Here is a 23,420-nt window from a genome sequence, read left to right as displayed (position 1 = left end):
CAGAAAGAAATTTCCTTGCATTCTCTGTGTGACTGCCATAGTTACAGATTTGCTTCTTACAGGCAAAATCCCTTTGCTGATTTCGAAAACAAGAACAAAAAGTTCAATTAGGTTCTTTCATAGAAGTGAAAATCTAAAGCATGGGAGTCATTTGAACTTTACTGTCTTATCACATGGGAAGTCAGCAAAGTTGCTGCCTAGAACAAGGAACAAAATTAAGAGATGTTTTGGTAAAGGATCAATTGTAAAATTTATGATTTTTACCCTAAAAGTAATAGCTACCTTTTTTTCTAGACGATGTCTTCAGCAGTTGTTCAAATATATGCAGCAGATCGCAATGCCATGTGGTCGAAGAAGTGCTGTGGCGTAGCTTGCCTTGTGAAGGACAATCCGCAGAGGTCGTATTTTATCAGAATATTTGACATTAAGGTAAGCATCCTTTTTTTTTCCCAGACTCCTTAAGCTTGGTTGTATTCATTCTCTGTTTTGAATTCAATGACTGTAGGTTGTTGTAGCTCCAAACTCATAGAAATTCTCAAGTAAATAGTTGTGCTTTAAGCAGTGCAATTACAGTGCTTATTAATAGGGAAGTGCAATGTTCAGGTATTCGAAATTCAAACAATTTCCTAGGTGTCATCTTCTATGGATGAAATAAATATCAGGCTCAGTTTTCTCACAGCTCTCAGAAGCTGTCCTCTACAGATCTGATTAGTCAAATTACTGAAAGTTTGTATAGTGTCACTGATGGATAGCTGTCACAATTCTAGCAGGTGTCACTACTTTAAATGGTTTAACAAAGGATATGCTGTCTTCTGTATGGGTGGAAACAATCTTTTTGATCAGTGTGTTGGTGCATGTGAAAACTGCAGTACAAACAAGTTACATGTTTTGACTTTTTGGGGGTTTTTTGGTGGCTTTTTTTTTTTGTTCCCCCTTTCATGATATATACAGTCATACACTCAAAGGTCATTGTCCCATTATAATATTTCACGCAAGACAGTGGGAACTGAGAGATGAAGTGTCCAAAAAGTGTTTTCATCATAAAAATGGTGCTGAGAAACGTAAGTCCTAGTGGCAGTATTGAGACTTTGGAAAGATTCCCATTATCTCTACAGCCAGGAACAGCTCATTGTCTGTCAACCTTCAGTGCTTGAAGTCTCAGATTTATTCAGGATTGCCAGTTGCTACTTGCATTTGACTTTGTGATTTGGTCACTTGACTGTTAAGACTTAGTGAGAAGCCTCTTCCTTGGGTGCTGAACTGTAATGTCATTTAAATGCATGAAACTTCTTAGAAAGGTGAGATTTTTAAGTTAACTGTCTTCAAGTCAAGCCTCAGATAAGAACAGGAAACTGGAAGCCTCCTTTATTGCTGCTGCTGTTTTGTCCCTGTGTTCACAGAATCGCAGAATATTCTGAGTTGGCAGAGACCCACAACTCTTAAGTGAATGGCCCATATGGGGATCAAAACCATGACCTTGGTGTTACTAGCACCATTCTCTAACCAACTGAGCTTCCTATGACTGGTTGCTTTTACTGCTCCCAGTATCACTATTGCAGGATTATAGAATTTGAAGGATATTTTTGAAAACATCCAGGAATTTCAACAGAATACAGGGACCCAATGGAATAAGCTTTCACAGCTTTTCCACAAACTCTATTGTATTTTGATTTTGATTGAGCTCATTCTTTGAGTTAATAGCAAGGAAGATGATTAACACCGTGCTGCATCCAATTCATAATAGGTTCTATTGTGAAAGAAGTTAAACTCTGCAATTTCATCTGAAGGTTTTCAGTTTGTTTTTTTTTCTTCTTCTTTTCAGGATGGGAAATTATTGTGGGAGCAGGAGCTGTACAATAACTTTGTATATAATAGTCCTAGAGGATATTTTCATACCTTTGCTGGAGATGTGAGTCTGAATGTCTTTGAATACCTACTGTAAAATGCCTTTGGTTTTAATGGTACTTTTTTTTTATGTAACTGAGGTTATTAATTCATTCTGTAAATTATTTATAAAAGTACAATATTACCTGTGCTCCTTGAAGCTTTTTAAGCTTATTTATAAAAGGAAATTTTTTTGGTACCTCAACTAGAAAATTCAGTTCATAGTACAGAAGCATAAAATGTGGTTCTTTATTTTCAACTTTCTTTAATGAAATTACATTTTGACTTGCAGATGATGTTTGTGAAGTATCGTATATTCTTAGAACACAAATTTTCCTCTCCCCCCCTTTGATTTCAAGCTACAAAATTTTGTTCAAATCTGTTAGCCATGATTTCTAGAAACTTGAGTAGTAGACAGATGTTCACAAGATGGAATGTTTCACAAAGACTTGGTTCCAAATTTGCAGTGATGCTATTTTCTTGTTACACCTTTAGGAGGTGTAAGACAACATTTAAGAAAGCCTTTGAAACATTTTCTTAGTGATGGGTGGGGGAATATTAATGTTTTTCAGACTTGTCAAGTTGGTCTTAATTTTGCTAATGAAGAAGAAGCTAAACTATTCCGCAAAACAGTAACAGATTTACTTGGACGACGGCAGAGAAAATCTGGTAAATATTCAAATTAATCTTAAATTTAGGCTTGTTTATGTTGATCTTGGGGGGAGGCAGAAAGCTACTGCTATGTCTGAAAGCTGCTGGAGGCAGTTCTACCATATTTATATTTTGAACTGATTGTGCCATTAAACCGTACCACTTTCTCTATTGTGTGAAAATTAGTATTTTGCTGAAATAACTTAACTTGGTGTTCTGTGCTATGAGTTTCCATGTAAACTGAGACCCCAAGGTTGTGGTGACTGAAAATATAGATCAAGGGGAAACAAAAATGACAGTGGGAAAACTAGAATATCTCTCTAAGCTGTTTTCACATTCAACTAAACCCTCTTTTAGCTCTGGGCTGTTTATAACTGATTTGTTTAAATTCAGCCAGAGTGGGTTGTAACAAAGATTTTACCATCTGGTATGTTCAGTAGTTCATGTGAATGAATGTTTGGCACTGATCCAGCAGTTAGTAGAGAAATATCTTTTATTCAGAACTAGTGATCTTGGCTCAGGCCACGAACGGAAGACATAATATGCCTATACTGTCCTTAGCAGCTCAGGACGGTGAAGCACAGCATGCTTTTTGCCAGCTGCAAGATGCCTTGGGAATGTGGTCAGTGCTTTTAAAGGGAGCTCAGGCTTCCTACAGATCTTGTCTTGGTCATTTTCCAGGGAGCCCATAAACAACTTGTCTGTCTGACAGCCATATGTCCATGAAGGATAAAGTGGTACAAAACATAGGCTGGGAACACATGGATGTGCTCAGGCTTTCTGTAAGCTGTAGTGTGGACTTGTGTTTGAGCTCCAGGATGTGTTTTTTTAGTCCATTCTGGAATTCAATTGCACTAGCAATGCAGTGTACTGTAAAAGGAGGAAGCCCTCGTCATGGAGAGCCATCCTTGCAAAGTGTTCTTGGGAACATGCATCATCTGTATGTATTCAGTTGGCTTTCATTAAGGTATGGTGACTCAGTAGCAGAGCACTTGTTCCAGGAGCTTAAATGACTTCTTTAAGATTCCCTCTGCTCAGAATAAGTTCATAAGGTTTCACGAGGAGAGGTGGGATCATTAATAATATTTCTCATATTCATGGTGTAAAAGTAATTTTGCATCTACTGTTCCCGAAGTTTTGTTATATGTCTAAAACACAGTGCTACAGTGCACAGACATGATTTGGGAGGAAGAATGTTTATATTATTGGCCACAGCAAACTTTTTTTGAAAATAGTGGTTCGGTCAAACCTCCTGTTCACAGTTTTCCTTCCACAAAGAGATTTTTTTTCCATAGGACCACATACATTTTTCTCATTTACTCTTTGAACTAATATCTTGGTTTCTGTGCTCAAGCTCAGGTTACAGGATGAGTTTACTCCATCTATTGTCATAATAAACAAACAACTCCCTCTCCCCAAATACTTCCAATTTCAAGACAACTTTATCTAAAAACAAAAACAAACAAAAAACCCTCGAAACAAGACACTTCAAGAATTTAAAATACTCATGAGATTCCTTAGTCAAACCACCAGATGGAGTTCTGTATTTGTCATTGTGACTGTTTAATTGTGCTTTTAAAATAACAGGCTTTGCACTTGCTCACATCAAAGCTGATTTGTTCTCGGTGTTTATGTTTTTATTTGTTTATATATAAATGCTCATATAAAACATTTATATATAGATTTATATATAATACAAATGTTATAAAAGTTGTATATTATTTATAATGTGTATATATACATTGTGTATGTATTCTAATGCATCTTACCTTCTCAATCACCAAGGTAATAGTGTGGTAGTTTTGCTGCTTTTCTATTTTAATGGGATTTTTAGTCCCATGCCTTCCAAAATATGTTTCATTTCATAGCGGTGCACCTGAGGTGCTTTCAGCTCAAATGAGTACTCCACGTGATCATTTAGCTGCCTGTTATACCATTCAGGGCTTGCTAAGAGACTTTTCCAGGAGTCTTATGGAGAGATTATGTTGTTGGAAGGTAGCAGGAACAGCAGTTCTCACTCACTTGGTGCTGAGGCTAGTAGACAAAAATACTAACAGCTGAGAGACAAGGCAACAGGGTTCTGCTCTTCCACACTCTGCATGAAATGCACTCCAGTATACAGACAACCCCTGAGTAAGTGTGTCTGGAGTTCCAGAGAGGTGAAAGTTTGGCTTCAAGTAGAAAATTTACAAAAACTTGCAAATGTACAAAATATCAAGTAGAGAACAGAATGAGGGAGAAAGGCAGAGAAAGAATTATTGATCTGTTTTCCTAATCTTTGTAATATTATGCTGGTTTTCATCTAGCTAAATTCTGGTGTGGATTGGGGTTTTTGTTTTGGGGGTAGTGGGTTTTTTTCTGGTTTTGGGGGTTTTTTTAGTCAAATTTTTAGCCTTAAGTTAGGAAAAAATTACTATAATTAGTTAATTTCTGTGGTAGATTTACCTAAATAATCTCTCCATTTACTTATTAAACCAGTCTCAAACAGTTCCCCCAGTAAGCAGGGTGAACAGTGTTTCTCTTCTCAATGCGTATCACTGTAGTACAGTCTCACTTTGGGTATTCTTGCACATAGATACCATTAGTTTGTCTTTTTATTATCTTGCCTAAGAAATGTTAATATGTGGACACACACACAAGTGCCTTCTCCACATGCTGAGCACTCAGCCCTAAAAGACACTTGTTCTTAACTGCAAGTAGTTCTTTCTAAAGTAGGGGGACTTCTTAACTAATTTTTATGGACTGCTTGTAGCTCATGTGTGGAAGCTCTGTTCACCCTCTCTGAAGCTGCCTTTTTCCTCCACAAGCTTTAGCTCCTGAGTCCCTTCATAAGACACTTCATAAGTTTCAGGCTGCATACTTAATATGGACAGGGATTTATTGGTTTGGGTTCTGTTTTTTCTTTCATCTTTGTCTACAGCTTTTGGTTTTGCTGCCTGGGTGACAAGGGCATCTCTAAAGTGCTCAGCTTGCATTGGATTGAAGTCTCAGCAGAGATTATTCTCATTTCCAGGGATGCTTGTGGAAGGGAGCTGTGTTTTTTGGACATAAGCATCTGCTGATGTTGATCTATTTTCAATCAGTAGGCATCTTCGTTTTTCAAAACAGAGAAATCCACCACTCAACAGGGTTGTCATCTGCACTTCAGGAACAAGAGTTCATACTTTCTTGTCAGCAGTAGGAACCACATAAGAAGAGATCTGGTCTCTCTGGGGCCACAAATTAATCTATGTAGCAAAAATTACAGGAAGTCTTTAAAATGTCTTGCTCTGTTTCCCACTGTTTTTTTTTCTTGAACTATTTCTTCTAATGAAAATTGCAGTGGATTCCCATGATTTGACACAAGACACTTAATGCTTCCTAGGAATATCTCCTGCTTTCGCCAGCTTCCCATCCTGTGCCAGATGACTTGCAATGAGTTCTGCACTCTTCTTTGCTGTCTCTGAATTGTTGAATAAAACTCTAATTATGGTCTAAAGGTTGAGTTTGGGTGGTTTGTTCTTTGCTTGTTTTTGAGACAGTATGAGATGTGGTTTCTTAAACTGAATATTCTAGGAAGAGAAAGCACATTATTTGTCCAAAAGGCCTTTTTTTTCTCTCTTTCCTTTTTTTTTCTCTTTTTTTTTTTCTTTTCTTCCCCTCAGACCTGATACCTTATGCTGAGGCATCCTTACAGAGGTTCTCCCTATCTATGTCTGAAACTTGCCTGCTGTGACCTAAGAATAAACTGTCTGTCTTTAGAAGGGCTTGTTCATCAAAAGCTGATTCCCTGTGGGTTTTGGTCTCCTTCCCATGAAAGTTTGATGATCCTGACAGATTCTTTTATTCCCTGAAGATCAGCAGATTCATATGAGGCTGACTTGCCTTGCACACTTACGATTGTATATTTTTTGAGTTTTTAAAGTATTCCTAGGACAAGGTCAGCACCATCTGTGGAGGCATCTTCTCTCTTTTATTATGTTTATGAGTCTGGAAAAATAGAAGTTAACAGTTTTTCTGGGCCTTGCTGAAAAGTGAAATGCCTGTTAAAAGTTCTTATTACAGAACTTTTGGGAGCCCCTGCTAGCTTATGGATACTCCAGATCTGAAAGGGAGGGATGTACATGTGGTTTTTGATGTGGTGACATGATAAACTGATTGCCTTTATGGGTGCTGCTAAATCCAAAATTCTTAGGAGTGTGGTCTAGATACAAAAATGGTGTAAATGTGTACTGGGGGTGTAGGAATTAATAGTAAGTGAAAGAAATCTCCTTTAAAGGGAAATTTACCATTATACGCTGAGAATATTGAGGTGTGAAATGTTTACATTTTAAATCATCAAGCCAGGTTATTCATGGTCTGTGAAACAGTGTGGTGCTGTGAATAGAATATCATATTAGGACTAAGGAGATTCTAGTTCTTTTCCATATTGTTCCTATTGTTATACCTATTGGATAACATAGGTGAAATGTCTTGCCCCTCTGTGTCCTGTTTTCTTTGCATACAGCAAAAAGTAATTAAATTTTAGTTTCTGTGGGAGAACAGTACTCTGTAATATAAAGTGCTAATTATATTTCAAGTAAAAATGAAAGAACAGTTTCATTCAGTGGACATTGGAAAGAATAATGCTTAAAAAAACTTACTTCAATAGGCTGTACTAAAACAGATGGTCTTTGAATATTTCGCTTTAGTTCATAGTTGGAATGCCTGAAATAGCTCCGTAGCTATTACCTTATCCTTCTGCTCGGTTTACACACTTGAAATCAGTGCTTATTATCTAAAATTGGGTTTTTATTGTTCTGTAATGCTTTTTTTCAACTGCAAAAGTAGACTTTAGGGATATTAATAGATTCCTAAGTTTGTGGTTAAGGTCATTGAAAGCTTCACTAGAAAATAAAATTTAGAATTAATTTTTTCTGTGATACCTATTATTAAATAAGTCTTTTTCTTTTTCAACAGAAAAAAGACGAGACCCACCAAATGGTAAGCTTTTTGCATGAATCACTGCATTTTATTTTTTCTTACTGCTGTCATTTACTGTTATGTATAGCTTTGTTTCAGGCTTGATTAGGACAGTCATGTAGTGGGAAAAGCAGTAAACTCTTGTTCTGCACGTTACTTTATTTCTTTTGTTTCTGTTCTTTGGTATTTAGTTGTGGCTTGAAAGATTTGTGGCTTAGCTGGTATTTGTAAAGAATGTTTTTGGAGGAGCATGTTTTGTTGCAAATAGGATAGAGGGCCCTTCATCTTAAACCAAGAAGAAATCTTTGTACGTTGCATTTGCTGCTTGGTCTCCAGAATATATATGTATAGGATCACTACACACAAAGTTAGTCTTTTTGTCTTAAAGGCAGGCATAATGATAATGGATTTCATAGAACATACCTAAAATTTCAATTTCAGTGTGTCTGGCTAACCATGTAACACAGTAATTTAGTTGTATGTCATATGCTTGTCAATATTAAACTTTTTTTTGAATGAAGAATTATTCGAATCTGTTTGCCTTCAGGCATATGTCTCCCTAGCATGAAGATAAAGGTTCCTCAGGAGATCCTCTCATTAAATTAATGGAAGGAGTCAAATTATATATCAGTTTCATCCAGAATTTTTTTACCGTCTGTTCTAAAATCAAGTGAAAAATGCACATCAATGAATAAGTTTGGTGTCTTTGATTTCTGAATTCACACTGAAGTTAAAAAGTGATTTCTCCTGTCATTTCTGTTTGTGATCTAGATCATAGGTCATATCACTGTGAGTTTGCTGCTTGAGCAAGGGTGCAGTCAGCTGATCTTCTGAGGTCCCCTTAAGGCCTGAAGTAGTAGTCTTAACATTTGTACTAGCCAAGTCATTCAAGCATCCCTGTAGGTCACCAAAATACATAATGCTAAACTAACCCTGCATTATGGGAACTACTGATTACCTTTTATATACCCAAATAAAGTCTCCCTCATACATCTCAAAAAATTGCTTTTTCTTTTACATAAACATTAAGTTTTGACAATGTTCCGGCAATCATCAGTTTAGGCCAGGCAGTTTAGTGTAGATTCCTTCAATTGTGACTGGTTTGGTAAGTTTTGAAACACTTGTAATAATACAATCTGTGATTGTCTTGCCAGCTTTTCTGAGCTTTCAGAAAGTTTTAACTGGTGTTTTGCTCATCCCTGATAGCAGCGTCTGCAGAGCAGATGAGAATTAAAACAGCAGTGGTGACCGTGTAGTACTACCTACCACAAAAAATTAAGCCTTTGTCTCTATTGTAACACAAACAATTTGTTTGTCAGAACTTGAAGTCATTGTCCCTATGCCTTTATCCTGAACGTTCTGTGGAAGGCATAGGGTTTATGCTCAGTCACTTCAAAGATTTCAGTATATCTGCTTTTTAATAAACTTCCCCTGGGACATCCACATAGTCTTTCACAATCTGTCCATTTACCTTTTCTGATTCTGTCAAATTCTGTAATGCCTGACTTCTCTGCTGGCAAGGAGTTGTGTGGCCATGGCCTCAGTAGTCACAGGCCTCAGGTGGTTATATTCTCTACAGACTTTGCATTTCAGTATTTGGAATTAATACTAGAACAGATATGTACTATCAGCATGTAACTGGAAAAAAACCTCCCATACCTGTTGTAGTATCAGTTAGATTTTGTTTTACTCTATATGCACTGAAATCCTATTGGGGAAAAAAAGATGTAACACCTGCTTTTTTTTTGTGCTGGGTATTAATGTATGATTACCTCTAAAACGAAAAACAAGAACAGTCACATTTCTGTACTCACATGATTCTTGCTTGAAATACTGTGGGGAATTTTGTTTTAGTGGGGCTTGTTAGTCTGGATTTTCTGCATACATTGAAGCTGCATGGAAAAAGCTTGCTGTCTTTTTGTGTGACGTTTTCAATGATGCAGATTTAAGATTTTTTTTGTAGAATTGCAGGATTAAACTCAAATTGGCATTAGCAGTTATGTAAAATGTATTAGTCTGTAATTTCCTGGGATTTGTGTTCTACTCATGTGTAATAGCTAGGTCTCTTTATGCAAATAAAGAAGAGTTATTGTGATTGAACTGACCTCGGTGAAATTCTGGATGAAATAAGGATTTGTCAGAGTATTAGGTTTTGAGAGAATATTGAAGAACTGCGTGGCAGAATTTTGTTTCAGCTGTTAACTAGAACAGTTTGCATATTTTGTAGGGCTGTCTGTAGTCTGGGACAGATGCCTAGAGAGGTTCTACATAAAATACAGAGAATTTCCTAGAGTTAACATTTCATAATGTTCTGTACAACATTTTCTGGAGCCCCTTCTGAAGATGTCACAGATATTGATAACAGTGGATGCTTAACACCACTGTACTGTCAGGTGCTTCCTAATGATGAGCTCTATATGCCTCTCTCATCTTCACTTATTGAGCTGTCTGCACCTGATGGGGAAGGTGCATGTCTTATGATGGGAAAAATTTTACTGGATATAAATATGGCAGTTCTAGAAGAGTGCAATTCTTTCCAAGATTCTTTTATCCCTCGTGGACAACTAAGGTCTAAACCTGACGGTAAGAAAAATTTTCATCCTTAAGTTTACTGTGACCTCTTGTATGAATATTATCAGTATCAAGGAAACAGGCTATTAATCCTTGATTTGAGCTCAACTGATTAAAACATCAGTTTGCAGATGGCTGCTGCTTTACATGGTTAAAACCATGTGTGGTTAGTTCAGGATTTTTAAAATGCACCTTTTTGCATGTGAGAATATGACAAAATTACTAGCATTGTAAAGGTACCAGTTTCTTTTTGAATGTAAGTACAGCTATTGAAACTGTAAATATCAATATAATAGGTGAAAACAGAACATATAACAGAGAAAATATAATAGGTGATTAAAGTGAAAATTAACTCCTACTGTTTTTAGTTTTGTACCTAATGAAATTACAACTATGGTTTTCAACTCATCCTGAAGATTTTACTGAACTTCATTTGTTGATTTAATAATATTTGATGATTAGTCAATTCAGTACTAATTTTAACAATGCAAATTGTTTTGCATAATGATATGGGGTCAGTTTATGTTGTGGTGTTCTCAAAGGACAGTTGTCTATGTCATAACATTTCTAGATCAAAGCATTTGTGCTTAGCAGAAAACATTTTAGAAATTCTTTTTTCTGCAGTTTCAATGCAGTTTTAAATCTTGTCCCTTAAGACTCCTACAGGAATGAAGGAGTTGTCATATGTTTTAGATGAGTTTTGTCTAGCCCAGTGTCATGTTTCTGTTTCTTGTCCTGGCTAGTAGTAGATGCTTTCCACTGAGGTATTTAACTACAAATATGTTATCCATTGTATTGTTTACTTCTCCTTTCTGATTTTTACTTTAGACTGTGAACATAAGGCTTGTTGGTCCTTTCAAAATGCTTAGAGAGCTTTTGAATTATCCATACAAAATTCAGTTATGAAAAAATAGTGTCAAAATAAGGTTCATATTTATTGAAGTCTAATTAGACTTTTTTTATCATCTTCCCAATAAGACTGGGTGCATGAGTCTTAATTTAGTTAATTTTCAAACCACTGGGTCTTAACTTACAGGAAAGTAGAGAACATTTTCAAACTATTTCTGGCCAAACTAGTCTTAAATTAACTGTTTAATCTCATTCTTCCAAAACTGAAATTACTTACCCTTTTTGCAGATTTCTTTAAAAATATGCTTATGTGTACGTATACATATTTAAGAGTTGGACTCAATGATCCTTGTGGGTTCCTTCCAACTCTGAATATTCTGTGATTCTGCTCTGCCCTCAATGTATATGATAAATGCATAATTATCTCTTAGTATTTAAATACTGCTATTAGTTGCTTATGTTAAGAGTTATCTTCTGTCAAAGCTAAAAAACCTGAGTGGAACATGTGCTAGGTATGTTTATTTGCTAGTACTGCATAAATAACAAAATATTAAAATGCTGAAATTGGCAGGAGTATAATTCATATGCATATTAAATAACTAGAGTAATAATTCAGAATTGTTTATAATGAAGAACAAGGTTTGAGAACATAAATTAAGCATGCTGATTATGAATTGTATTTCTGGTGCTGTTTTTACTATCTCTTCAAGCTGTTTCTTATCTGGGACTTCATTATTTTGAAAACCTGTCAAAGAGTAAGACATAAGAAATCCTAAATAGTTCTGTAGATATTGTCCTATATTTGAAGGCAGTACTGTGTCCGGAGCAGCATTCTGAAGTTGTTGTGATGTTCAGTCTGTATGTGATGGCAGAAGGCATTTTCACTTGGGGCTTATTAAGCGAAGGTTCTGTCTCCTTTAGGGTCAGGTTAGTGTGCTGCCCAGGTAATGGCTGCCTGGGTGTTTTGATGTTACTGTTTATGCAAGTCACTTCTTTGATCTTGTCTAGGATTGTAGCTGTGTTGTATCTTAGTGTGTCTCGTTTCATGTATTCTGTGCAGATGGCAAAAAAATTCTAGTTTAGAAAATTTTTCTGTTGCTCTGTTCTAGCAACACTTTTCTTCATCAGATAACTTAGTTTCTGCATCTGACATCCAGAAAACAGCTGGATGCATGTTTGTAGATCTACGGCTCCATTACAAGTACTCTACAGCTCAGAAAAACCTCCCAAAGTTTGTAGATTAAATATGGCTTTGTTGAAACACAGTAGTAAAAATCCTGTACTTTACCTTCACAGGCCCAAATCTACCAATGGCAACTGTTGATATCAAAAACCCAGAAATTACAACTAACAGATTTTATACTCCACAAGTCAACAATATTTCATATACCAAAGAAAAGAAGAAAGGAAAAACTAAAAAGAGAAGATTGACAAAGGCAGATATTGGAACACCATCTAATTTTCAGTAAGTACTTCTCTGAGTTTGAGTTGGGTGTTTGATTGATGGATTTTTTTCTTCTTTAGGGGAGTTTTGGCTTTTGGTCTTGTTGTTTTTTGGTGTCATTTACATTGCAAATGCTCAAGGCTTGAATGCGTGACTGTTCTGTGTAACCTGAACTGCAGCGAATGCTAGCTGGAATGGTGTTTAAAAGCAGGTTAGCTTATACACAGGTGAGGAGTTTACTGCAGCTGTAAACAAAAAGTAACTTGCTATCCAAAATTAATTTAGGAAACAATTTAGCTGCATAGAGATGCCATATTGTTGTCAACTCAGTGGAGACTCATATTCAGCCTCAATGGTCAACTCTAACACTGTTATTCTTACAGCTGGGCTTGCTTAGCTGTGTTTTCTCATGCAGAATGCACATGCAGATCCTGACTTGTCATAACAGCAGAAATAACTTGCCATATTTTTATCTTTGGCTTTCGGTTTACAAACTTATTCTGATGTGTGTTCTAGGACCCGTATCTTGTCATGGAAGTACAGCATGCATGTATACATCTTTGAGGAATGGGTTGGATTTTTCCTAATGTCATTTCATATGTATCTTTAATCTTTTGGAGTAATGATATATCATTTTAAACTTCACTTTCATGAAACTTGGTTTTGGTCACTTTACTGAACTAATTGTTGTATTCCTGAAAAATAATTGATGTCATAATCTTCTGCCTTTTAAAATAAGTGTACGTTATTTGCTAAAGCAACAGCAATTTAAAGAGCATGAGTTAGTTACAGGAAAGATTGGTTTCTGTGAAGCATTAGAAAACCAGTGTGAGGTTTACATGCCAAGTCTGTGTCTTGTTCTTTTGAACCATTATATTGCATCACTTGCACTGATGTGCTTTCCCAGAATAAAACTTTGTAGAAGTAATGCTGACATTACCAGTTACAGTAATGTTACTGCACAGTGTTTTGAGAGAGTGCTCTGTAGAATGGGATAGTGGACAGAAGGACAGAACAGGAGGCAGGCTAAAACACTTCTCTATCCAGACTGTGCTTGGACAATTCAGGCATCAACCTTGTTGCTACTGATCTGAGTATCAGTGAAGTGCTGCATCTGTTAGTGTCACTTAAACTGAAAAATACAGAAAAAGAAGGAAAAGTGAAACGAAGAGTGAGGAGTGCTTGGTAGCTGGTCACTCTTGTGGCTCTACTGATGCCGACTTCAGCATTCGTGGCCAAAATTTGCATTGGTGCGTCATACCTCTGTTAGGAATTTGTGGAGGGAGTTGTGCAGTAGCATAGATATAAAATGACTTTGAGGCTTTGTTTATGATGTCTATCAGGTTCTAATGTAGAAAAGCTGAGAGTAAGGTGATAAAATATTTAATGAAGTTCAAACAAAAGATAGGTTCCAATATCATTAAATGTAACGTTAAGCTGGAAATAGTGAACCTTTCCAAAAGAAGTCTATTAAAACTTTGTTTTGTTTGGTTAAAGGTCTACTTAATTTTCCTGATGAGTGCGACTGTGTCATCTTACTATGTAAGATACTGTAATTGCTGGGTTTGTACAGACATATGGAAACTGGCATTTGCTATTGTTAGGCAAACATGCCAGTAGGATAACTTATAACTTGTATATAACTTGGGTTGTGATGCTGGTGAAGACCAACACAGTCACTGTTTATCAATAGATAAATACCAATCAATAGATAAAATTTTTAAATGCCTTCGGTTACACAGAACCGTAGACAAAAAGAAACACAAAATGTGGAGTTCTGGGCACAAGACAAAAAGCAGGAGTAAAGGATGTTTTACTATTCCATTCTCAAGTGAGGCATTGAGGAGTAAGAATTGCTTAATGTCTCAATGAGACTGGAGGTAGAAGCTGGTAGTAATCTCCAGTTATCTTGGTTTCCTGTTGTTTTGGCTAACAAAGTCCTTTTTATGCTGATTAAATGGGCTTTTCTGCTTTTTTAGACACATTGGACATGTTGGTTGGGATCCAAACACAGGTTTTGATGTAAGTAATTGAATAAGTTATTCAAGACACTGAGTGATTAAAACTTTAGAGACTTTTTAATGTAAATTATAAAGATTGGCATTAAATCAACAGTTAACTGTACATCAAAGTAGTTCTAAATTGTGATTTATAATGTGATATAAACAGATGTTCAAGTAGAAGGGAGTAGGAGGGATCTGGGACTAAGAGGGAAAAGATGCAAAACTTCGGTTTTTGTGCAGGGTACTTACGTCTCCTACAATAGTACTTTTTGACTTGAAAAGTCAACCTAGAGGCATGTACTTGGCTTTGCTATTCAGCTCTGTGGTTTGTGGGGTTTTTTCCCCCCCCAATACAAATGATATTTTAAAAATATCCTCACATGTCAAGTTACTTAAAACTAATGTATCTGACTTGCAGGTGAACAACTTAGACCCAGAACTGAAAAATCTGTTTGATCTATGTGGAATTTCAGAGGCTCAACTAAAAGACAAAGAAACTTCAAAGGTCATATATGATTTCATTGAAAAAACAGGAGGTGTGGAAGCTGTTAAAAATGAACTGCGCAGACAAGGTGGGATTCCTCTTATTTCCACATAAAAATTAGCGTGGCATTTTTTGCTTTACGGATTAAAGTAGAAACTGTTGATGGTGAGCAGTTTTTGATCCTCTTCTCTGGACTTCATGTCACTGCAGTTGCACTGGATTTCATGTTTCCTTACACTATACACTATGTAAAAATGTTCATGCATCACCCATGAGAGTACTTGTCCCTCAGGAATAAGGGTATTTATGTCAGTTAAGTAATTTCTGGTAGCACTCAGTCTGACTGCAAAGCTACGCAGTATGTTTGATATAGATTTTTCAGAATGTATATGTTACATATTTATTTGTAATTTCAATCTTACAAATAAATTAAAATCTTGGACGCCATAATGCTGTTGTCAGCTATAGCAGTAGTACCTGGCTGGCAGGTTGTATGTATGGTGCCCATTTACCCTGGCAGGACTATGTAGTGGGCCTTGCAACAGTGCAGACTTGAAAATTCTGTATTATTTTTTAAAGGCTTTTTTTCTTAATTTAAAGTTAAAAATACTAGTTTTGAGCATGCTTTTGCTGCAGGAAAATTCTCAAATAAGCTGTTGCCTGCCTAACGTTTAAATATGACCTCAGCCAATGCATTATCTAGTGGAACACAGCAAGTCAGTGTTACATTACACTGCTAGTGTCAAACTTTCAAAAATTTGCTTAGAACACTTCTCAAGAGAAATCTAATGTAGATGCCATTGAAATTATAGCAGTTTGAAACCAGTGAGTAAATTGCTCAATAGACTGAAGAGATACAGATCCAGGATACAATGACTTGTTACATTTATTCCTTAGGTCCCCCACGGTGGAGCGGTATGTATTTGAGCTGGCATCTAAGCATATGCTTCAAAGTATTCATGCTGTTGTGTGATTTCTTTCCTAGATGAGAAAACTTAGTCTGCATCTGTTTGACTATAATTTTTAGTATTGCAGTCAAACTTCTTAGTTGAATTGCAATCAAAACTTCAATTTTGATTTTTTTCTCCGTAGTAAATCTCTCAGCTTCTTTATATAATATTAACTCTGTGTAAATGTTTACAGAGTTGTTGATCCCAGACTGCTAACCATAAAATTGGATTGAGAATACTTGCCTTGGAGTCTTATGACTAGGTTAAAATCTTTAAAAAATGCCTATTTTTCTATTTCATATGTGTTAACTTCACATTATGGCCACTTGCATGTATGCAATTAAAAGAAAAACTGCCTCTTCTTTGACATGCATGATGATAATCTACCTCTGCACTTTTTGATAGAGGCAGATAAAATACTGCAGTATTTCAGTGCATTTATCCACAATTATGTTATTTAATGTGTAGGCTTGACTGCTGTTTGAAGTGTTCTTTCTCAACTGAAACATATTTTTGTGTTTATTGCAAGAATTTCTGTGCTTACGTTTCTGCTAGGCTGCTGACTAGAGAGTTGCAGGCAAGTCATTCTTCTGAGATCCTGTTTCCCCTACCCTTTCCCTAGTTCTGGTACTGGTGGTTGTTTTTTTTGGTGACAGTACTATCAAGAAAAGATTGTACAAACTTTTTTGTTAATATACTGCACAGATTAATGTGCATTTACAAAAAACCAAATTATTTGCTTGCTTTGCTTGTACCATCTGTTTGAGGGGGAAGGGAGAGAGGATGAGGTAATGATGCTCTCTTCCTGCTGCTCCTCCTTCATTGCACTTCAGTTGAGTGCAGACAGGCTGAACTCTGTTTCCATAGATTGGACGTGGAATATCTCTCTAGATATGATGCAAATAAACCCCTTCCCCGCAGGAAAACTTAAGCTTTGTTTTTAAAATCTACAGACAGTACAGACTTTGGGGCACGACAGTATTGAATATCTTCTCAGTAATGCAAAAAACCCAGCTGTCTGTAGTGCTTGCCGAGTTGTTACATTTGATAATACCGGCCTCCAGTGGCCAGAAAGGAAACTACAGCCATGCCAGCCAAAAAGTGGTGGGAGTTTTTAAAATCAAGAATGTTGGCAGTATGTCTCTTGGAAAATAGATGAAGTTAGAGATGATTCTCCCTGTGTTGTTCTTATGAAGGGATAGAAAAAAACAGAGCAGTTTGTGAAACTTAAGAACATAGCACGTGATTTTAGAAGCAATATCTTTCTTTAAAGATGAGCGGGGATGGAGGCACTGAGATACTAGTGTCTCCTGCTTCCTCAAAATCCCATTTTTAGGGATGTTCCCTCTCTATTCCAGTGTAGCCAGCCTGCTTTCTCTGCAAGTAAAATGAAGGGGATAATAGAAGAGTAAAAAAGTATCTTCTTCAGTGTAACACCCTTTCTGTTATAAAAGCATATGATATAAAATGTGAATTTTCTTAGTTATATGACAACACCTGAATTATTAAGTAGTTACATGTAACAACCACATGACCTAAAGTACCATAAGTCATTAGATGCCTAATGAAAGAGGAAATGAAACAGTGCTATTTAAAATGCCATTATCAAAGCAAGTACATTTCAAGGCCACTTCACAGAGAAATGATCCTGTGTGTAGCTCTGAAGTTGTTTCCTTTCTATGGTCCCTGCCATAAAGATATTGTTGGAAGTAATTTTCAGTAAAAGGGACTAAGAGTCAGCTTATGCTGCATTGAAATGCATTAGTAGGGGTTTTTTTGTTACTAGAAGATACTGCTTCAAAAAATATTTGCTTTTGTAGCTACCTAATAAAATAATGGATAGATTATAAAGTGGAAATTGTGTCTTTTACTTTATTGTCTAAAACCTTTTTCATTCTCTTCTAGCTAAACAAAACTTTACAGGTTTCTTTTGAATTTTAATCAGTCTTTTTATGTATTAGACTTGCTTCCTGCAGTGTTTGACTCTTACAAAATTCACAGCAGACCTAGAAACTATATACAGCTTGGTTTGCCGTAGAGGGATATCTTTTATTCAGCTGTATTCAGTTTAATCCAGAATTGGTGAAATTTGCACAGGCACAGAGATCCTTGCAAAAGGCAAGGCACAGCCTGTTTTCTTTTTCTGCTAGTCTCTGAAAGACTCATGGGTCTTGAGTAGCAGGTAATTTGAAGTTGCTTTGTTTCATTTCAGCTCCACCTCCGCCACCACCGTGCAGAGGAGGACCCCCTCCACCTCCACCACCACCTCCCCATAGCTCCGGCCCTCCTCCTCCCCCTGCCAGGGGCAGAGGGGCACCACCTCCACCTCCTTCAAGAGCTCCCACGGCAGCACCTCCACCTCCGCCTCCATCTAGACCTGGTGCCACAGTGCCCCCACCTCCTCCAAACCGGATGTATCCTCCACCACCGCCAGTGCATTCATCATCTGCACCCTCTGGCCCTCCTCCTCCACCACCGCCACCAGCAAGTGGGTCATCTGCTCCTCCACCCCCTCCACCTCCTCCTCCCCCTCCCGGCCCTCCACCACCACCAGGCCTTCCTTCAGAGGTTGATCACCAGCTTCCAGTTCCTGCGGGAAACAAAGCAGCACTCTTGGATCAAATCAGAGAAGGAGCTCAGTTAAAGAAGGTAGAACAGAACAGTCGACCAGTGTCCTGCTCAGGAAGAGATGCACTGCTAGACCAGATACGACAGGGTATACAGCTGAAATCTGTGAGTAAAAACTGTTTATCATCCAGGTCCCTTTGGGACTTGCAAATGGCAGCAGTACTGCAGTGTAAACAGTAAATTGTGGTTCTGCTTTGAGGTGGATTGTACATTGTAGAGTTTCTGAAATGATGACTTAAGCAGGAGTACTGACAAAATGCAGAGAACTCACAGTTCCTGTAGATGAGTATTAGTACATGAAGTTATCCTTGTTTCAAACTCATTTCTCACTTTTGTGTAAAGCTTCAAACATAAATTCTAAAACAATGATGCCACAGTGTCACAGCTGTACAGAACTTTTGCAAGAATTATGAACGATAGCTGCTCTTTTGAATACTTCAGTACAATCATCTAAACAGCTGCAGGGGGTGAGTTTAGGATGATGTTTATTTCCATCTTAAAATGGACCTGTGCTCTGGAAATGTTGAAGCTTGTAAGAAGGTGTCTGTGTCTGGAAAAATGCTGCCCATGAGAGATGCCTCTGCTGTTCCTGCTGCAGCATAGGCTTTTATTGTTACTATTTCTTACCAGTGTCATTGAATATCTTAAAAATAATTTACCTGTTAGTACTTTCTTTTTTTTGCCATTCTTCCGCACTTGAGACTTCTGATTTAAAAAGCATGAGGATGTGTTCATATTTATTTGCTATTAGAGGTATGCAGTATTGATTACTTTCAGAAGGGATTATCAGCCTAAAGCAGTCTCAGTAAACAAACCCAAACAAGAAAAGATATTTTGTGGTATATACCAAAGATAAAATAAATAATGATTACCCAGCCACACAAGTCATGCCTAAACAACCATATTAAGAAGCTCTCCTTTAGATGAGCACTCACTTTGTGATAGTCAGAGCTGAAATATTAAACCTTGAGTATGGCTAACTACAGTTGTGTTATATGGTAAAAAAGAAAAAGTTGGTGTTTTTTTATAAATAAAGACTTTGAAGTTAGAGCTAAAGGAACAAGCTGTTTTACACTTTCTTCTGGCAGAAAATAAACTCATTAATCTTATAAGGAGGTTTCTCTCAAAATACACAAGTTCTGTTTTGCTAATTTGCATCTTTCTATTCTAACCCTTTTTCCAAGGTATCTGATGGTCAGGAGAGTGCACCACCTACACCTGCACCCACCTCAGGAATTGTGGGTGCATTAATGGAAGTTATGCAGAAAAGGAGCAAAGCCATTCATTCTTCAGGTGCGTCTGATGGCATTTTTCTGACCTCATGGTGTCAGGTTTTCAAGCATTACCATTTCTATTCATCATAAAATACTGTTGGAGAAAAGCAGGGATTTCAGCATATAGTCCAGTACAGAATGCTCTCAGCATACCCTTGGAGGAGGAGCTTCTGAATGGTTCCTTCATGCTTTGAATTACTGGAGTGTAGTAATTTGCAGGATTCCTGGATTAAAAGTTACCATTAGGTAATATTAGGTTAATATTTCTTTTTTCTTTTACAAGAAGGATTTCTTCTTTCTTTTACAACTGACTTATTTTTATCCACTAACTGTCTGATGAAATAAGTTGTCAAAATATTTTGGAAGGAAGGTTTTTAACACTTTGTTTCTTGAAGGCAAAGATTCAGCTATTGTGCTGTAGCTCCCAGTGGGCTTTGGCTGCCACCTACTGGATAAGGATTGGATATCTAGTGTTAGTTGACTAGTCCCCTACCAGTACTGAATCAACTTGAGTGCTTGGAAAAATTAGGGCTGCAAGAGGATTTGTATTTCTCAAATACCAGCTTGTAATAAATGTAGTTCTGTAGCTGCAGTGCAGCTGTTTGGGTACATCTCTTCCATCGAGGCTTTGATATATTTTTCTTCCATAGCTTGCCTTGATACCAGAACTGAGTATGCAGTCTGCAGAGCATTTGACCAAGTGCAGTATAGTTTGTTGATTTGCTGCCCTATGTAATAATCTTCAGTTTTGGTACTTTACATAAATTAAATACCAGAAGGGAGCTAAATGCACTGTTTTCCTGGGAAAGAAAATTTATTAGGCTTTTTCCTAACAAATAAGTAGTTTAAGTTTAGCAGGCTACAGTTTTTTAAGTATGATGTATATAAAAAAATAGAAGGGTGAATAAAGTTAAACATTAATCTTGAAGTTGATGTGTATTACACAGCTTAGAATATTCCAGTTATTCCAGTATCCACAATGATTTTTAGCTCACAACATTTTTTTTTCAATCTGTTGTAAAGTAAACAGAAATTCCATTACGTAGAAAACCTGGGGAGGCAGTTCTTACATTTCAGAAATTAATCTGTCCTTGAAGTTTAAAATGCAGTCTGAAACAAGCTGGCCACATTACTCTAAGAAAGAGTAATAAGTAGTAAGTGTTAATCGAGAGTTGCTGATTCTTTTTCTCCTAGCACAAAACAAGATACATTTTTCCCACCTGGGGGAAGAAGTGAGAAGAGAAACAAATTAGATTTAACTTCCAGCTAGTAACTGTCTAAACTGAATGTCATGTCCAGCAATCTTAAAATAGAGTATTACCAAATGTATTGTCATGACAACCTTGAACTGATTGTTCTGTTTTCAGAAAGTTGTGAGAGAAATCAGTAACGCTTCTGTCGTGTTAATTCTGTGCATTCAGGTGACTCGCTTTTCTTGTCTTACAGATGAAGATGAGGATGAAGATGATGAAGAAGACTTTGAGGATGATGACGAATGGGATGATTGATCATATATTATTATATATATATTTTTTAAGGTGAATGATATACTAAACACTACTTTCTGTCTATGGATTCTGTAAAATTATCATGTAAATGTTCTACCAATTTGCTGTATATTTTTGTTGCCTTTTGCTTTTTTATTAATCTGTGCAATACCTCATTTAATCTGTAAAGGTTTGTCATAATCCTCAACAAAGCTACTCCCTGTTAATGTGTGCAAGTTTACACCTGGATGATCATGTACATGTGAATACTTTCCATTCCATCAATAAGGGAGTTTAAATGTAATATGTGAGACTGACAAAAACCTTAATGTAATTTAGTTATAATGCAAGAAGGAAAACACTATTTTCATACCCTACTTTTTCTGTATCTAAATTTTCTTATTAAAACCTAGTATAGCACTATGTTCTTTAAGTGATGCAGCTCTTAGTTTATTTAGCCCCTTCATTTCAAATGCAATGCTATATGAATGTTGAGGCTGGTTTATACTATTGCATGGTTTCAAATACATCACAACATTGCAGTTCAAATCTTAGCAGTATGCTTTACATAACACAAAAGCACTTCAGAAATGCACAGCTAGTTGTGAAAATTACCTTGCCCTAACTGTAGCAGTACTGACTGCTATTGAATAGCAGGAGTAATTAAATTCTTCAATTAGGGACCTCTATCTGAAGTTAAACAGGGTGGCTTTACATTGTCATAGCAGTAAAGACAACTTTGAATGCAGAGAAGTTCCATCTTTTCTTTGGGTTTTTTGGGGAGGGTGGTTTTGGTTTTGGTTTGGGGTTTTTTTTTGTTTGTTTGGGGATTTGGGGGGTTTTTGGTTGGTTTTTATTTTTTTTTCTTCCTTCCCAGCTCTTACTTTCAGAATGAAGACATCTAAATTACTGGGGGCTGTACTGGAGGCTGGCAATCGCTGCAGTTTGATATATTTTTAAAATCAGTTTTTTTATGGTTTTCAGACTGAAGGGCTGCATTTAAGGCTTGCTTCAATAGTGTTTAATTACTTCGTAAAATTTGTAGGACATTGGTGTACTAATAAACACAAGTGGTATTACTTTGCAGTCTTTGCATTATGGTACACAACAGATGCTGAAGCACCAGTCCTACATTCTTTAGGTTGGAAAGTCATTAACTCAGAATTATACACTTCGAATAAGTACTGAATTTTATGGCAGTATTCTGTCTTCATATGTTGGCTTTAAGACCAAGGGTTGTGATGAAGATCAAGAACCTGATTCACAAGAATAGTATTTGAATAAGTGGACAGAAAATGGGATTTTCATTTCACAGCTTGCACATTTATATGATGTGTACTTTGTAGTGCAGTAAACATTGGCACATCTGTCTATTACGAAATACTAATCTATGCTACGTGGGTATTTAATATCTGCAGAGTTAATTACTGTACTTACTGTAATTTTCAGGTAGAAAATCTTTTTAAAAACCACGTTATCTGACACAGAACGTTTAGTTAAGTCAGTCATATTTGGAGCGTAGTTAATGCATAGTGTCCTGGGTCTTTGACTGTAGTCAGAGTGTCAAAGGAAATTTAAGTTATCAGAATTGTGTTGACTGAAACCCAGTGTTGACCTGATCTTGACAGGCTGGACCTGCATGATACGGCTTGGATTTCTAACCCAGTTATATCCTAGTCTTTAGCAAATTAATTTAGTCGTATGAGAAGAAAAGAAAGTTGCTGAAAAGTAGTGGGAGAGGTAAGGTTGTAGTTAAATTATTCAGAGGATGCTAACTTCCTTCGAAGAGTAATTTAAGCACATAACTTGAGGAAAAAAATTGCCAAGTGGTCTCACTTTCTTGCGGTAACTTTCTCATCGGCCTCTGCTGCTGGAAACACTTCCTACTAGCTTTGCTGTTGTAATGGCTTGAGCTTTGTATCAAGTGCAAGTGCAGCCTGGGATAGCTAATGGCAGTGGAGTTAACAACTTGTGTATAAGGAAAATATTTGTATGGCTTTCATATAACTTCTGGCACTGCTCCCTTATTTTTATTGCATATAGGGCATTTTAAAATGAAGCAGATGAGACCTACAGGTTTTCCTAACATGCTACTTACTAGGTATGTTTAGCTTTTATGTTCCCAGAATTGGAATTTCTGTAATATAGTTAATAATTAAACATCACAATTCATTAATCCAACTTCTATTCCAGGTTTTGGGAGCTCTGAAGTTACATTATTGAATAAAACTTTGTTTTGTAGATACTGACCAAA

At 36.6% G+C, this 23,420-nt stretch overlaps 1 protein-coding gene across 2 annotated transcripts; it reads left to right on the top strand.

Annotated features, from left to right (window-relative positions):
• The first annotated feature begins 299 nt into the window (after positions 1-299).
• WASL (WASP like actin nucleation promoting factor) lies at positions 300-23,420 on the top strand. Of its 2 annotated transcripts, XM_018067972.1 has the most exons (11): positions 300-429; positions 1,823-1,909; positions 2,457-2,553; positions 7,474-7,497; positions 12,193-12,361; positions 14,320-14,362; positions 14,762-14,915; positions 17,990-18,510; positions 19,590-19,698; positions 21,126-21,217; positions 22,044-23,420. In XM_018067972.1, the coding sequence occupies exons 1-10, from the start codon at positions 343-345 to the stop codon at positions 21,185-21,187; spliced, it is 1,353 nt and encodes a 450-aa protein (XP_017923461.1). In that variant the 5' UTR covers positions 300-342; the 3' UTR covers positions 21,188-21,217; positions 22,044-23,420. The 2 variants fall into 2 exon arrangements, with proteins under 2 accessions (XP_017923461.1, XP_017923459.1); XM_018067970.1 differs by having other exon boundaries at positions 21,126-23,420.

The sequence above is a fragment of the Manacus vitellinus genome, unplaced genomic scaffold (genome assembly GCF_001715985.3).
Source record: "Manacus vitellinus isolate BGI_N305 unplaced genomic scaffold, ASM171598v3 scaffold_13_pilon, whole genome shotgun sequence".
Lineage (NCBI taxonomy): Eukaryota > Metazoa > Chordata > Aves > Passeriformes > Pipridae > Manacus > Manacus vitellinus.
Note: the sequence above shows the minus strand (reverse complement) of the source record. Positions and strands in the feature narration are given on the sequence as shown.

Bases quoted from the DNA above. Each gene is read 5' to 3' on its own strand.
- WASL (XM_018067972.1), top strand. From the start codon at position 343: ATGTGGTCGAAGAAGTGCTGTGGCGTAGCTTGCCTTGTGAAGGACAAT. The intron at 2,554-7,473 runs GTAAATATTCAA...CTTTTTCAACAG, and splicing joins ACGACGGCAGAGAAAATCTG to AAAAAAGACGAGACCCACCA. The intron at 14,916-17,989 runs GTGGGATTCCTC...GTTTCATTTCAG, and splicing joins AAATGAACTGCGCAGACAAG to CTCCACCTCCGCCACCACCG.